The following is a 14,442-nucleotide window of genomic DNA, read 5'->3' as shown; positions in this document are numbered from 1 at the left end:
CGTGGACGGTGGATTCCGGCTTGGCCATGATTCTCTCAATAATAGATGTATTAGGGATATAGGGACACTTGCAACACTCCACCTACTCCGAGGAGCAGATTTATATCCATGTCTGTTGATCACCCCAAGTATTCCAACCACTACCTGGTGGCTCCAAAACGGAGGATATGTTGGGTCGCAAATTCTACTCTTCATGGCGAGGAAGAACTTGCACCTTACAAATTGGTCCGTTTGGGGATGCCTAAGTGACGGCTGGGAGGTTTGGTTTTATTTCATCGACTTGGAAGGAAATTAGTCCTCACGAATGGTGTCTTCAGCTATCTTATACTAGCAAAAGATTGCCAATACGTTGGTCCATATGAAACACAGGCAGTGGCGAATTCCATCCTAAGCTATGTCCCCTCCCAGGACACAGACGTACCCCCAGCCACCGACCAGCGCCTTTGAATCGAATTGAGTGACTATACTTGCGCGGTCACCACCCTTTTTATAACTTGAAAAGAGGGAGTATTACAACACCCTTAGAATTGAATAGGTCTGTTGTCTTTAAACTCTTCAAAAATATCTATAGTACTTGGATTTAAGTATACAAAAAGGAAATTTAATATATTCAAGCTTTACAAAAGAAGTCTTCACCATATGGTCTCGTATTCGAATTTTCAGTTATCTGTCCGACGCAACACCGACCGGTTAAGATGCTCAGGAGACACTGACCTGATCCCCGACAGGTGCAGATTCAGATTGAAATCTCCTAGGAGGCTCTTCAACACATGACTCACTCCGTGCTCACCTTGAAGGGCCAACCCATAAATGTATGGACGACCAACCAAGACCATTTTTGCACCAAGTGCTAATGCCTTTACAATATCAGCACCGCAGCGAACACCCGAGTCAAATATAATTTCCAAATCATCTCCCACGGCGTCAACAATCTCCGGCAAGACATCCAAAGACGCAATACCACCGTCCTGTTGTCGTCCGCCATGGTTGGAGACCACAATTCCTTGAACACCATATTCCACAGCTCTCTTCGCATCCGCCACCGTTTGGATTCCTTTCAGGACAATTGGACCATCCCAATTTTCCTGGAGGAATTTGAGATCTTCCCAGCCGTGACTCAAACCGGGGAATACGGTATGTGCCCACTCCGTAGCCGCAGTTTGGACGTCCTCCTCAATGGGCTTCCCGTGCTTTTCTTGGAACTTGCGACGGTATACAGGGTCAGAGAATCCCAACGCTACACCGATATCGTCTCCACGAATGAAAGGGTTGTATGCATTGTCCAGATCACTGGGACGCCATCCAAGAATGTACGTATCCAAGGTTACTACCAACACCTTGTAACCCGCTGCCTTCGCCCTTGACAACAGGCTCACTGTAATATCATTGTTCTCATTCAGAGGCCAGTATAGTTGGTACCAACGAGATCCGTTCCCGTTGGCCGTGGCGACATCCTCGATGCTCGTGGCGGATGCGGTGCTGAGGATGTAGGTGACATTTTCCTGCTCAGCAGCCTTTGCTGCCGCCGTCTCCCCGTCCGGGTGGAAAATCCGCTGCACGCCAACCGGTGCCATGGCAATCGGATACTCGAAAGTCTCGCCAAAAAGTGTAGTTTTGAGGTCTGGGAAGTCACTCCTGACTAGGCGTGACGGCACGATCCCCCATTTTTTAAAGGCTTTCTTGTTGTTATCGTCTGTGTCGCGAGTTCCGGCAGATCCCCAAACATATCCGTATGAATCTGCCGAGAGCCGATTTTTGGCTAGGTTTTCCCATTCGAGGCAGTTGAAGGTTATCGAGGGCTTCTGGCCTTTGAGACCGGCTTGGTAAACCTCATTTTCGTATTTAAATGGAGCCAAAGGGTGAGCAATTGAGCTGCTATGTAGTTTGCTGTCTTGTTGAGATGACATCGTTGAAGTAAATCACAGAAATAGGAACTGAATTTGGATAAACGGTCGATAAATGAATATGATGCAAATCAGGGAATGGAATCTGGCTTTATACTTGCAGGGCTGTAATGCTTGAGATAGTGGGGCTCTTCGAAATTGATTATAATTGGTGGGTTTAGTAGGGCATATCAAACCAAGTTCGGTGCTTAATGTAAAATGCATGTTCGGCCGAGATTCGTCACGACGTCATGTCATTGAATGGGCTTTTGTTAACAAGTTTGGATCCGCCATGATCCGGGGAGTAATAGAGATACTCCGGATTCTTTCTATCATCTCTGATGCCTACGGTGAATTTGTTAACTTTGGATCTTTTAAGATATTACCGGTTTATCATGTACTATGCAGGATGACGTGTAGGTGGGTTGTAATAACCAGTTGGCGCCCGTCTTCATAGTGGCCAAAAGCAAGCTGGATACTATAAGAATAAAAAACCCTTGTAGATCCCAGAGCTGACATATTTATACACTGCGCACTCACTAAGCGCCACGCTGAGCGGATAAGTCAACACCCCTGAACACAATACACCATGCTAACCCTATGCACATTAGCCGTAAGTTGAATAATAAGGAACTATTCAATCTGGGCTCGGTAATTTTCATCATCATAAGAATTATCATACATAGTTTCGAGGTTGCCAAACTATCATTGGTTATGATTAAAACAGCAATAAAATCCAACCATAGCGATGACCACTAAACAGCAGCAGAAGCCTCACGTCTAGAAGCTCTACCTTTCTCTGACCACGGGAAATGAAAGACAGGAATAATGAAAAAGCTGTTACTGTCATCCGCAATACCTGCCAGGGCACTATACCATGCCAAAAAGGCAGCAATAAGAGCAAATAAACCGCCAGCTGTGAGGACTGACTGATTAGGCTTCCCCTGGGCATCCCGATGAAGGTGCCCAATCCCAAGCAGCAAGAATGCCACATCTACAGACAGGAATAGGGAGAAAAATACCGCAGTCGATTTGACAGTGCACGTGAGGAGAAGAAATGTGAAGGCGAACCATCCCTAGGAGTTGTTAGACATAATAACGAAGGGTGATCCCCATGGGAAAATTAACTTACCATAAGAAACAGCCCATAAGAGTCGTAGAACATGTCAGTTGACCCATTGTCGGCTTTCTGAAGCTCTGACATTATTTGGAATCCAGGAGTAAAGGTGATGCCCAGGGCGATCCAAAAGCCACCGTATGATGACAGAGCGGTGGCACCAAATGTGTTTCCAGCGGCCATTTCCCTATCAGAAAGAGAAATCGGTCAGACCCAAGTCACCTCGCAACGAATATCCCGTATGGTAGTACTTACCACATGCCAGCAAGAAGCTGGACTAGCCCACCGTAAGCGTAGGCAACACCAACAACCATATTAGGCTCCGTAATGTCCCGCGTGCCCATGTTGATACAGCCTAGTACAAAAGTGGTCAAGGCAAACCCCGAGAGACCCAGAGGTGCAGGATTTGCAAACTTCCGAAGCTTAGGCGTCCGATAGAGACCTGGTTGCAATTCGCCTGCAAAGGCAGGCAATCGGGACTCCACAGTGTTCACGTGTGCTAGTGGACCATAGTGCTCGAGGTGGGTCGATTGAAAGTCCTCCACCTCGATGTTGGTGGTGGCCTCATGGCTATATCCCTTGTCCTGGCCGGGGTTGGAATTCGAAAGAATAGTCATAATTGCTGCTTCTTGCTAAATGGAGTCGAGTTGGAATTTTCCTCCGAAATGAGTCGATGTAATGGATTGTATAGATTATAAGATCGGCGATATAAAGAGAGCGTACGATCTCTAATAGCAAAAGAACTAATATCAACGATTGATGAGAGGGAATATCGCATTATAAATAGTGCCCGTGGGATTGGACTTTGTAGTCCTCTCTGGGGAAATAATCTAAGCGCCAATACGGGGTGAACCATTACCCCAGGTGAACAGTGCAAAACAGGGACACTGCGATGAGCAGTAAAACTCTTTCGGTATACATAGACAGTCGTGGGGTATACACCGGGGTTTCGTAAAATGCGGGGACCGAATTAATTGTTCGCTTCCGTGAAGAGTAGCCGAGAAAGCTGCTCTCCACCTTTCCCATTGATACTAGTCTCGGCCGAGAACGCACAATTCTTTTTGAGCATCCGGCCGAGAACCGCGCTCTAGCTCATGGGAAAAGTGGATGTGGCATGTGAGTGTGGGTATAAACGCAAAATCATGGATGCATTTGAGTCACAGTCTCCTTCCTTCGTCATTGAGGAAAGGCAAACTGAAAAAGAACTATAACATACGGATATGCAGCGGCTCGGACATGCAGATATTGTTGACAACAGATAAGCTTCGGAGGCTATTTTAACCTTGGAACCATAATCTGATTATGTAATTGCCAAGAGTGGGGCCACCCGTGGACCCCTTGTTAGCTCCAGGGTAATCTCGCAGTTGAAAAGATGTGTCCAAATTTCATCCATCATCCTGGCTTTGATTCGATGACAGTAAGAGATCTGCGATGAAGTTATAACGGATTTAATATGGCTCCGACAAGGGTTGGCAGCACCGACCACTCACGGACTACATTATACACGCCGTGTAAGACAGAGTCCTCGTAGCAGAGTCTGGACCCAAGGCCTTGTAAAAGTCCTTAGGCCCATGAAGTGGGCACAAACTATGACTGTACACTACACGAGGACAATAACTCACTCGGCCGAGAGCACATTAGGATAGACCTGTATTATTATTCCATCGAAGGTTACCAAAGCACGGCCATCCTCACGGTGGGCCTGTAGTAATAGTTCTACCTTCTAAACAACCCACTGTGTACTTCATTTCGGAGAACTGGTTCAAGATATTCGCTGCCTACTATCCCTAATATTGTCGGCGATCTACTCAAACAGATTCACACATTCTGAGGCAAAAATAAGAGAAACGATTTATCACGACCACTCTGATTATATATATACCAATATTACGAATGCTATGCTATACCCAATTAACTGCGATGGCGGCCAGATCCAACCATTTCCCTAGTTATGGATCCAAAATCTATTGGGGGGTCTGGAGGACAAAATAGCACCCATTAGACTTGGTCTTCTAGAATGGGAGAAGTTGTCCAAGGAATGTCTTTCCGCTGACAGACTTGGGTACGGTTAGGGCTTTGCAAGAACTAGAGAGACAAATGACAACAAACGCGCTGCGCCTATGAAATGTGATTGTGTAGGTAATAAATTGGAGATTTCTAATATTGAAATTGACTGAGAAGCCGAGCCGTTGGATTAGGCTCAGCCGATTGAGTGGAAGATTGTCCATTTCGTGCACCGCTGCTGGCCTAGACATTACTACACGTCGATAGATTACCAAAATCAATTTTAGAAGCCATTCTCCAAAGCTATTTATATATGACAATTGGCGTATCAAATTGATCGGTGTGGCCATGAAACCGATTGGTGTTTGGTACATTAAACCCTCTTGTTGTTTGACGAATTGGGCGAACCTTTTTGCTTCTGGACAGATTAAATAGCTAGAAAGGACATATCCTCTTGCAGAATGGATATTATTGATTTTTAAAGCGAATTGTGGCATATTAGGTAGTGCGTGTTGGATGGTTGATTTCCGCGATATCGGTAGTGGTGCTGAGTAATCCCTCTGGTCCGTCCGCCCGACGTCAGAGTGCCAAGATCGTTTCCCGGGAATGCATAGAACTTTGCGGAGAACCTCGCAAGTGCCGGACATCTGTAGGCTGGATTGTTCCACACGCCGTAACGATTTAACTGTCTGCGCGTGTCACTTTTATGGCCACTGGACTCAATCGAATAAATGGAAAGACGTGGATAAACTGTCAAACCAAGAACGCCGAACATGCAGCCTGTGGCGGGGCCCTCCAACCCGTCTAGCACCACCCAACCGCGAAGGTCGCCTTCGGCGACAGGAAATCCACAAATTACCCGGAAACGTGTGATATATAGCTGTCAAACGTGTCGTCGGCGTAAAGTCAAATGCGACAAGGTGATCTTACTTAGCCTAGGAGAAAGTTAGCTGAACTGAACATTTGTTTTTAGACACTTCCAGTATGCGGAAACTGCGCGAAAAACAGTACCGAGTGCGCCTACGATACGGAAGTACACCAGGATGACACGCGACCCAACCGCACCCGCCGGGCGAATAGAACCAAACGGCGGAGAGAGAATGGGCACTCGGAGGAAAATACAGATGAACGCCTGCCGACCTATGACCCTTTGAGGCAGACATCATTATCAAATGGCCAGAAAACAGATTTAACCGCAGTTGAAGCCCATCTAGCTCAACTTGTTTCGCTTGTTGAGCGGCTACGGAAGGATAACCAGGCTCACGAATCAACGGAGATGCAACCGGCTGTATCAAACCCTGAGTTGGAAACGGCGCCGATGAAAGAGGGCAATTTTCGGGCCGAATCGATCGTCCAGCGATCGGGTAGCCCGTTTAGCGCTGCTGCTGATTGTAGCAGCGATGATTTTCCCATCCCAAAGGGTCAGACTACGGATTTGGTTGATCCACTGGAAACTTCAAACTTGGGCCATATGTCATTGGGGGATGGAGGGAGGTCAAGGTTAGTATCGACGCAATAAGATAAACTACGTTGAGGTGTCTAATTTTGGGGTTAGATACGTTGGAACGACGTATTGGGCTTACATTTCCCATGAAATGGAGGAGCTCAATCAATTGCTCAGAAACCAGAACGAGTCGCAAGATTTAGCGGCATGTAGTGATACCGCAACCGAAGTTTCTAGCAAGCGAAGACAGCGCAAAGGATCGATAAGCAGCCAAACCACCAGCCAAACCACGCGCTCTCCCTTTCCGCTCGGCTTCTCTGAGCCGATTCAGAAAGCTGTCTGCATCCCATCGGCCTATTTATCACCGAATGATAAAGCGGTCGAGCCATATATGCTTGAGCATGTTCCGACCAAATGGCAGAGTGACATCCTCTACAAGGCATTCATGTCTGGCGTTCACTCGCTGAGTCCTATTATTCACCCTCCGATGATCTTAAACCTTTACAAAGCCTTTTGGGACTGGTATGACTGCAGAAGCTATACGGGGGAGCCATGCCCTAGTCCTTCTTTTATTCCACTCCTATACGCGATATGGTTTGGAGGCTCAGTTTCAATTTCCATGAGGTCAATGGAGACAGAATTCAATACATCGTCACGAGCTATGCTCTCGACAAAGTACAGTGAAGAGGTCACTTGTTGGTTGGCCAAGATCTCGTTTCCCCACAGCGTCACCCTTCACGGTCTGGCAGCCTATCTTATCGCGCAGACAATTTTGTCAAGAGAGGAAGAACCCTTGGCAAGTAGTTTGTTTGTTAGTTTAGCAGTGAGAGTGGCGCAGACATTGGGGTTACATCGGGATCCCGCCCATTTTAATATTGACCCATGGGAGGCAGAGTTTCGACGCCGATTGTGGTGGCATATCATGCATATGGATGCCGTTATCGCGATGTCGAGTGGGCTTCCGCCATTGCTTACCGATACGACTTATTGGGATGTTCGCGAGACGAGCGAGGTCAAGGACACCTTGGTGGGTACCGCTGAAGCCAAACTGTATGAACAATTGGTTGCCCTCGGCCAGCGGCCACCCGATAATCCAGACAACCCGACTGTCTGTGGTGGGCCGTCGATAGTGAACGTGTATTATTTGAACGCAAGAGCCAAATGTATAATGGCCCGTGAGTGATCTTGGGCTTAGATATTAGGTGCGTGGGCTAACGTTTTTACAGAGTCTGTTCGTAGAATACTAAAGATTCAGCTGGGCACGAAACCTCTAACAAGAGGGGATATGGTGGAACTCCGCTCTGTCCTTCACGATCTTCAAGTCAAGCTCAACTCCATAATAAGTCGAATTCCAGAGACAGCGGCAAGTGAAAAACCAACAGCGTCTTCAAAACGAGCTCCTCATTCCACCGCGGCGGAACTTCCTATTGAAGGTCCATCTGGATGCTCTGAGCAATATCATTCAGTAGTCCTTGTCGCATTTCATAAATGGGCCCGGATTATCTTGTCGTTGTTCATTGATAAGGTCGATATCTTTACGCAGAAATCCCGTTTGGCACTAACAGGGATGTAGGCATTTTGCGTTGCATACCAACCATTCCTCAGGAACCCTCGAAGTCGAATCTGGCCCGTAGCACGCCAAAGGTAAGTGCCACGACTCATTGAGCTACTAGGTCTAATTCAAATAGTGCGCTACGCCATTGTTACGCATTCATGGAGAAGTTCATTCGATTGGCGACGGATCCTGACTTTCAACCGTTCCAATGGGGCTGGCCTGGGTGAGCATTCCGATTATCCAAACAGGGATTCTTGACTAACGATCGCCAAGGAACCACCAACCCATGCATGCAATGATGTACGTTGAACGCTAGGATTTGTAGCTCGGTAGCCATGCTAACTAGATCTAGGATTATTCTCATCGACTTGTACGAACGACCATATAGTCCTGAAGCCTCTGTGTCCCGCGGATTTGTTGATCAAATTCTGTCACTTTCTGGACCAGACGGGGGCGTCGTAAGTGGCGGAGATGACATCTTCACACAACGTCCATTGAGGAATGGAGGCCGTGAGGCCTGGGGCATGATCCGTCGTCTGCGACAAAAGGCCTGGCAGAAAGCCGGTCTGAACCCACAATTGCCCTGGACAGGGCAGGATTGGTCAACCGAGACCGATTTTGCAAATGCTCCATACTTCAAATCCATGTCATCTGCAACTTTGGCCGCGCCTGATACTAGCGCAGCTGCGACTACCGCTCTCTCGTCATACGACAAAGCATTTGCTCCCGGCTCAGCCTTTGCTCGTTCCTCCACCACTACTACTATCCCGACTGAACAATCCCTCGTTAACACTTCTACGGTGAACTTCCTGGACACCGCCGGTCAGAACATACTGCCCGCTCCTGAGCCCTCTGCCCCCTTCATGATCGATCCGAGTCTCAATTTTGACTGGAGTGAATGGGACAATATCTTTGGGCAATCTTTACCTGTCGCCGATGAGCTTATGGAACTCGATCAAGCAACGGGGCTTGCATTTGCGGACCTGGAAAATGGCGCTCCGTGAGACGAGCATGAAATGGAGACAAATAAATATCCTGCTGGGGCTCATTGCTCAGGCTCCTCTGCCCTTCAACAGTACACCATACATTTTTCCTTTCTCCACACTCCACGTGGGGTGTTGGTCGTATTTCTTCTCCACTCGCTTGATTGACCGGAATGCAAGTCAAGTGACAGTAAGGGAACCCTACTCGAAGAGTCGTAGTTTTATAGTATTACATTTAGTAGGATATCTAGAAAGTTATAAGATAGATACACGTAATATATGACTCTATGTACTGATTTCATACATGATATTTGAGCCAATAAGCAGAGATATCCTGTCAGGGACAACATATTCGTCCAGTTCTAGTGTGACACCAATTCGTCTTGATTCAATGGCATGTTCCTCGTCGTAGGGATCACGTTGGGAAAGAACTTCGATCATGCGAATGCGCCAGTATCCTTCTAAAAATTCCAACACGGGGTGACCAAGCTCGTCAAACTTGATTTTCAGTTCATCGAGAAGTTTTTCGAGTTCCGCTATTCTAAACTTCTCTTCGTCGACAATCTCTTCAATTTCCTCTTTTTCTCTGCTTTCAAATTTGAAACGATCAAATTGATAATTCTCTTTGATATTAGCTCGGATTTGGCTTCTGACAACTGAATTGATGTGTTTAGCTAGCTATATTATATAGTGCAGGGCTATATTGAAGGGCATACACCATACTATCGTACAATACCCACGAGGTCCGCCGCTCCCCGCATAACCCCCTCCATTCCCCACTAATCGGCGAACATCTCCGAGACCATCTATACTTAGCTAACTCTCTATTCTCTCCTCCCTTTCCCACCGTTCTACAGCCCCAATCCCCTAAAGACCAAAAAAAAAAACATGGCAACAGAATACCCCCACCAAATCGCCCTGCTTGGCCTCGGCACAATCGGCCTCTCAATGCTAGCAATGCACCTCCGACGCCCAGACACCAGCATAACAGTCTACGACCCACGCCCGGACTATGAATCCCAAATCCGGAGCACACTCCCCTCCCTCCTCGATTCCCCAGGATCAACAACCCTAATCGACGACCTAATCCGCACATCCCGCCTAAAACTATCCACCACCGTCGCCGAAGCCGTCCAAAACTCAACAATCATCCAAGAACAAAGCCCGGAGGTCACATCCTCAAAACAGGCTCTATGGAAGGAAGTCGCCGGTCTGGCTGGCCCAGATACACATCTATGGAGCAGTTCATCTGGAATCCCCGCGTCGGCACAAGCATCCGGGTGCTCGGCCGCGGACCGTGTCGCTGAGCGGTTACTCGTCGCGCACCCGTTTAACCCGCCGCATCTGATGCCGCTTGTTGAGATTGTGCCTGGGCCGGAGACGGAAGCTGAGAGGGTTGAGTTTGTGAAGAGGTATTTTGGCGATATTCCTGGTCCCGCGGTTCCGGGTGGGGATCAGTCGGCTTCGCAGCATTACCGACCTATCACGTTGCATAAAGAGATCCCGGGGTTTGTGGGGAATAGACTTGCTTTTGCGTTACTGAGGGAGGCGTGTTATCTTGTCGGGGAAGGGGTTGTTTCGGCGAGGGATTTGGATTCTCTGGTTACGGCTAGTTTGGGCCCGCGGTGGGCTGGGAGCGGTGTGTTTGAGAGTTATCATGCAGGTGGTGGGGAGGGTGGGATTGGGGCATTTTTGCAGAAGCTTGCGCCGACGATTCAAGATGTGTGGGCGGATTTGGGACAGATTGATATTCAGGGTGAGCAGGCGTGGAAGGACTTGGTTGTTAAGCAGACTGAAGATGCTTATGGGCCTTATACTCCTGAGACGAGGAAGAAGAAAGAGGAGATGCTGAGAGATGCTGTAGAGATGCAGAAGAAAAAATGGGGAGAGTTGTGATCAACCTTGCGAGGTAGCGGATAGATAATTTACGGATAGGTTACTGGGAGAAGTGAACAGTAGAGCGCTCTATTCGCATTCTTGTATATCTAGAGGGCCATAGCTCCTCTATTAAAAAGCTAAAACATTTTGTTACGTCATATTCGTTCCGTCCTTTACAGGATTTGCTGGAAAGCACGGTTAATGGGGGAGCGCACGGGGACGCCCTTGTAGAAGTCGATGGTGGCAAGAGCACGCTTGCTGATGCCCTCGGGAGTGAACTCAAATTTCTGCGGATAATTAGTATATGACCATGGGACAATGAGTGAAGATAACTTACGGCGTACACCTCCTTGTAGGGACCGGAAGCACCGAAGCGGTTGAGACCGAACTGCTCGTGCGAGTAGCGCTCCCAACCCATGGTGCAGCAGGCCTCGACGGACAGCACGGGGATGCCATCGGGAAGAACCTGGAGACGGTACTCCTTGGTCTGGGCATCGAAGACCTCGAAGCAAGGAATAGACACAACACGGGCAGCAACACCGTGCTTCTCCTGGAGGTATGTGGCAGCCTCAATGGCGATGCTGACCTCGGAACCAGTGGAAACGATGGTGACGGCGGCGTTAGGGGTGTCGACAGCGACGTAACCACCCTTCAGGGCGCTCTCAAGGGTGGAGAGCTCAAGCTGGGGCAGGTTCTGGCGGGTCAGAGCCATGACGGTAGGAGTGTGCTTGGAGGTGATGGCGGAGTAGTAGGCAGCGCTGGTCTCGTTGCCGTCAGCGGGACGCCAGACCATGCAGTTGGGCAGGGCACGGAAGTGAGCCAGAGTCTCAATAGGCTGGTGAGTGGGGCCGTCCTCACCCAGACCGATGGAGTCGTGGGTAGCGACGTGGATGACACGGACGCGGGACAGAGCCGACAGGCGGAGGGCACCGGCGGCGTATGAGACGAAGTTCAGGAAAGTACCACCAGCGGGGATGATGGTGCCGTAGGCAGCCAGGCCGTTCATGACGGCAGCCATGGCGTGCTCACGCACACCGTAGCGAATGTAGCGACCGGCCCACTCGCCGATACCAAGGTCAGGGGGCTGGAAGTCAACGGCGTTCTTCCAGCGGGTGTTGTTGGAGCCAGTCAGATCAGCGGAACCAGAGACCAGCTCGGGAAGGACGTCGTGAATAGCCTCGAGGCAGGCCTCGGAAAGCTTGCGTGAAGCGATGGCAGGATCAGTAGACTTGTAGACGGGGAGCTTCTTCTCCCAGCCCTCGGGCAGCTTGCCAGAGAGACGGCGAGCGAGGTCAGCACCCTCGGTCTTGTGCTCGGCCTGGTACTTCTGGAAGAGCTGGTTCCACTCCTGCTCCTTGGCAGCACCCTGAGCGGCGTGCTTGTGGTACAGGTCGTAGACCTGCTGGGGGAACGGCGAAGCTCTCCTCGGGGTTGAAGCCGAAAAGCTTCTTAACGCCCTGGGCATCGTCGGCCTTGAGAGGGTTTCCGTGGACACCGCCGGTACCGGCAAGCTTGGAGCCGAAGCCAATGGTGGTGGTCAGCTTGATCATGGAGGGCTTGTCAGTAACCTGCTGACACTTGCGGATGGCAGCCTCGATACCCGCGAGGTCGTTGTCACCATCCTTGACCCACTCGGTGTGCCAGCCGTAAGCCTCAAAACGCTTAGTGACGTCCTCAGTGAAAGCACACTTGGTGTCACCATCTGTGGAGGTAAACTGTCAGCCTTTCATATCTAGCTTGAGGTACTCGGACCAGTCTTACCAATGGAGATGTGGTTGTCATCGTAGATGGCAATCAGGTTGCCAAGCTTAAGGTGGCCGGCCATGGAGGCAGCCTCGCTGGCAATACCCTCCATAGCGCAACCATCACCGAAGAACATGTAGGTGTAGTTGTTGAAAAGCTCGAAGCCGGGCTTGTTGTAAACACCACCGGAGTGAGCCTGAGCCATGGCGAGACCAACAGCGTTGGCGAAACCCTGACCAAGAGGACCAGTGGTGACCTCAATACCGGGGGTGTCGTGAGCCTCGGGGTGACCGGGGGTGATGCTGTCGAGTTGCTACTAAAATGAGTAAAAGAAGTTGCTGTATATGTGGCTCGGTGGGACTTACACGGAAGTTCTTCAGGTCATCAATGGTGAGCTTGTATCCGAACAGGTGGAGCAGAGCATACTGCAACATGCAGCCGTGGCCGTTACTATCCAATTTGAGATTAGCCGATGTTCCAAAAAGACGGTCATTGACGTTTCGGGTGGAAAGAACCAGCCCAACTTCAAATGACGGGGAAAAAGCACATACGAGAGAACGAAACGATCACGGTTGGCCCAGTCAGGGTTCTGGGGGTTGAAGTTCATCATGTTCCACAGAACGTGGGCAACGGGAGCCATGCCCATAGGGGCACCGGGGTGACCGGAGTTGGCCTTGGAGGTGGCATCAACCTAATAGTGAAATGTCAGTCAGATTTCCCAAACTGTATGTATTGAAGCTTCATATGAGGCCGACTGCTTCAATCAATCTTGTTTCAATTGAAGGCATGAAATGGAGTGGCAATTGCCCGGAATTCAACGTACCGCGAGAACACGGATGGTGTTAATAGCCAACTGGTCCAGATCAGTGTAACCCATGATGGCGGATTCTAATACCGTTAGAAAGGAAAACCACAGGAAGAATTAAGGTACGTACATTTTTGAGTGAATGGAATGATTTGGGAGAGATGGATGAGAGAAGAAGAGAAGAGGGAGGGGAACGTATTTGTTGGTGGGGGGTATGATGTAGGGTGGGGAACTATTAGTGGCTTGGAAGTTCAACGACTTAGCTTACAGTGTTCAGGTCACATTTAACAGAGAAATTTATTGCAGAAGTCTATTTCCGGGAGTATCTACTCCGTGGACTATCTTACAGGGATCAATCGAAGTGCTCTCTTTAGTTGCTTTAAAAACATGTATAATCTCTTATCCATAGCACCCATTGCATCATGAGCTGAGTCATCAATTCACCCCCAAGGCTGGTCTGCAACTATATATGAAAAGCCACGTTACATGCCACTTGGACATTTATACTTGTTAGATATCTACTACTCTTGTGCCTGTATGTCTTGAAATCCATCAATAGCCGTGTCTTCCGCTTGTGATCTTAATGGCCCGCATTTTCCGACACTCTTCCGAATCGACATCCACACGTTCTTTTAGTATACACCGGGAGCCGCCCGGAGGACCCTGCTCCGACTCACAACCAGCTTTTCCACGGTATGAAATTAGCCGAATCTCCTATGCCTCAATACCCGGTGCCGATGATCAGCTGTTCAACAGAAAAAAAAACTGCTTTAGTGGAATTGGTGCTTTGAAGGCTCCTTGATAGCTCCTTGACAACTCAGCGCCTGCAGACGTGGCCATGCATCGGATGCCCTAATCAAGCCAGTCCGAGTAAAGATCGAAACACCAATGACATTGCGAACCTGGAATATAAGTGGAATGGCAATTCCAAAGAATTTCTAACGCGACCCCCACACAGGGAAAATTGTATGTCGTCGCTGAAACGTGTTGGGGAATTCACCGTGAACATCCCGGTGTGCCGGAAGGAGAG

The 14,442-nt window shown here is 49.1% G+C and overlaps 6 protein-coding genes across 6 annotated transcripts; 2 read left to right on the top strand and 4 right to left on the bottom strand.

Annotated features, from left to right (window-relative positions):
* Positions 1-659: 659 nt before the first annotated feature.
* N7537_011093 (lactate 2-monooxygenase) lies at positions 660-1,907 on the bottom strand (the record flags this gene model as incomplete). Its single annotated transcript, XM_056902147.1, has 1 exon — positions 660-1,907. The coding sequence occupies one exon, from the start codon at positions 1,905-1,907 to the stop codon at positions 660-662; it is 1,248 nt and encodes a 415-aa protein (XP_056747434.1).
* A 731-nt stretch (positions 1,908-2,638) lies between these two features.
* Positions 2,639-3,617, bottom strand: N7537_011092 (acetate uptake transporter family protein; the record flags this gene model as incomplete). Its single annotated transcript, XM_056902146.1, has 3 exons — positions 2,639-2,959; positions 3,016-3,187; positions 3,256-3,617. The coding sequence occupies 3 exons, from the start codon at positions 3,615-3,617 to the stop codon at positions 2,639-2,641; spliced, it is 855 nt and encodes a 284-aa protein (XP_056747433.1).
* A 2,160-nt stretch (positions 3,618-5,777) lies between these two features.
* Positions 5,778-9,007, top strand: N7537_011091 (uncharacterized protein; the record flags this gene model as incomplete). Its single annotated transcript, XM_056902145.1, has 8 exons — positions 5,778-5,924; positions 5,978-6,504; positions 6,560-7,623; positions 7,675-7,973; positions 8,022-8,092; positions 8,137-8,226; positions 8,277-8,303; positions 8,356-9,007. The coding sequence occupies 8 exons, from the start codon at positions 5,778-5,780 to the stop codon at positions 9,005-9,007; spliced, it is 2,877 nt and encodes a 958-aa protein (XP_056747432.1).
* A 264-nt stretch (positions 9,008-9,271) lies between these two features.
* On the bottom strand, positions 9,272-9,759 carry N7537_011090 (uncharacterized protein; the record flags this gene model as incomplete). The annotated part of the gene is made up of 2 exons (XM_056902144.1): positions 9,272-9,664; positions 9,718-9,759. 2 exons carry the CDS (start codon positions 9,757-9,759, stop codon positions 9,272-9,274), a joined length of 435 nt encoding a protein of 144 aa, XP_056747431.1.
* A 115-nt stretch (positions 9,760-9,874) lies between these two features.
* On the top strand, positions 9,875-10,882 carry N7537_011089 (uncharacterized protein; the record flags this gene model as incomplete). The annotated part of the gene is made up of 1 exon (XM_056902143.1): positions 9,875-10,882. One exon carries the CDS (start codon positions 9,875-9,877, stop codon positions 10,880-10,882), a length of 1,008 nt encoding a protein of 335 aa, XP_056747430.1.
* Positions 10,883-10,948: 66 nt separating this feature from the next.
* tktA (transketolase tktA) lies at positions 10,949-13,526 on the bottom strand. Its single transcript, XM_056902142.1, is given in 7 exon segments — positions 10,949-11,151; positions 11,202-12,263; positions 12,277-12,566; positions 12,626-12,920; positions 12,973-13,057; positions 13,159-13,298; positions 13,431-13,526. 7 exon segments carry the CDS (start codon positions 13,482-13,484, stop codon positions 11,038-11,040), a joined length of 2,040 nt encoding a protein of 679 aa, XP_056747429.1. The 5' UTR covers positions 13,485-13,526; the 3' UTR covers positions 10,949-11,037.
* Positions 13,527-14,442: the final 916 nt, after the last annotated feature.

This window comes from Penicillium hordei, assembly GCF_028827395.1.
Source record: "Penicillium hordei strain IBT 12815 chromosome Unknown utg000006l_segment0_segment0, whole genome shotgun sequence".
Lineage (NCBI taxonomy): Eukaryota > Fungi > Ascomycota > Eurotiomycetes > Eurotiales > Aspergillaceae > Penicillium > Penicillium hordei.
This window is presented reverse-complemented; position numbering and strand designations above follow the sequence as displayed.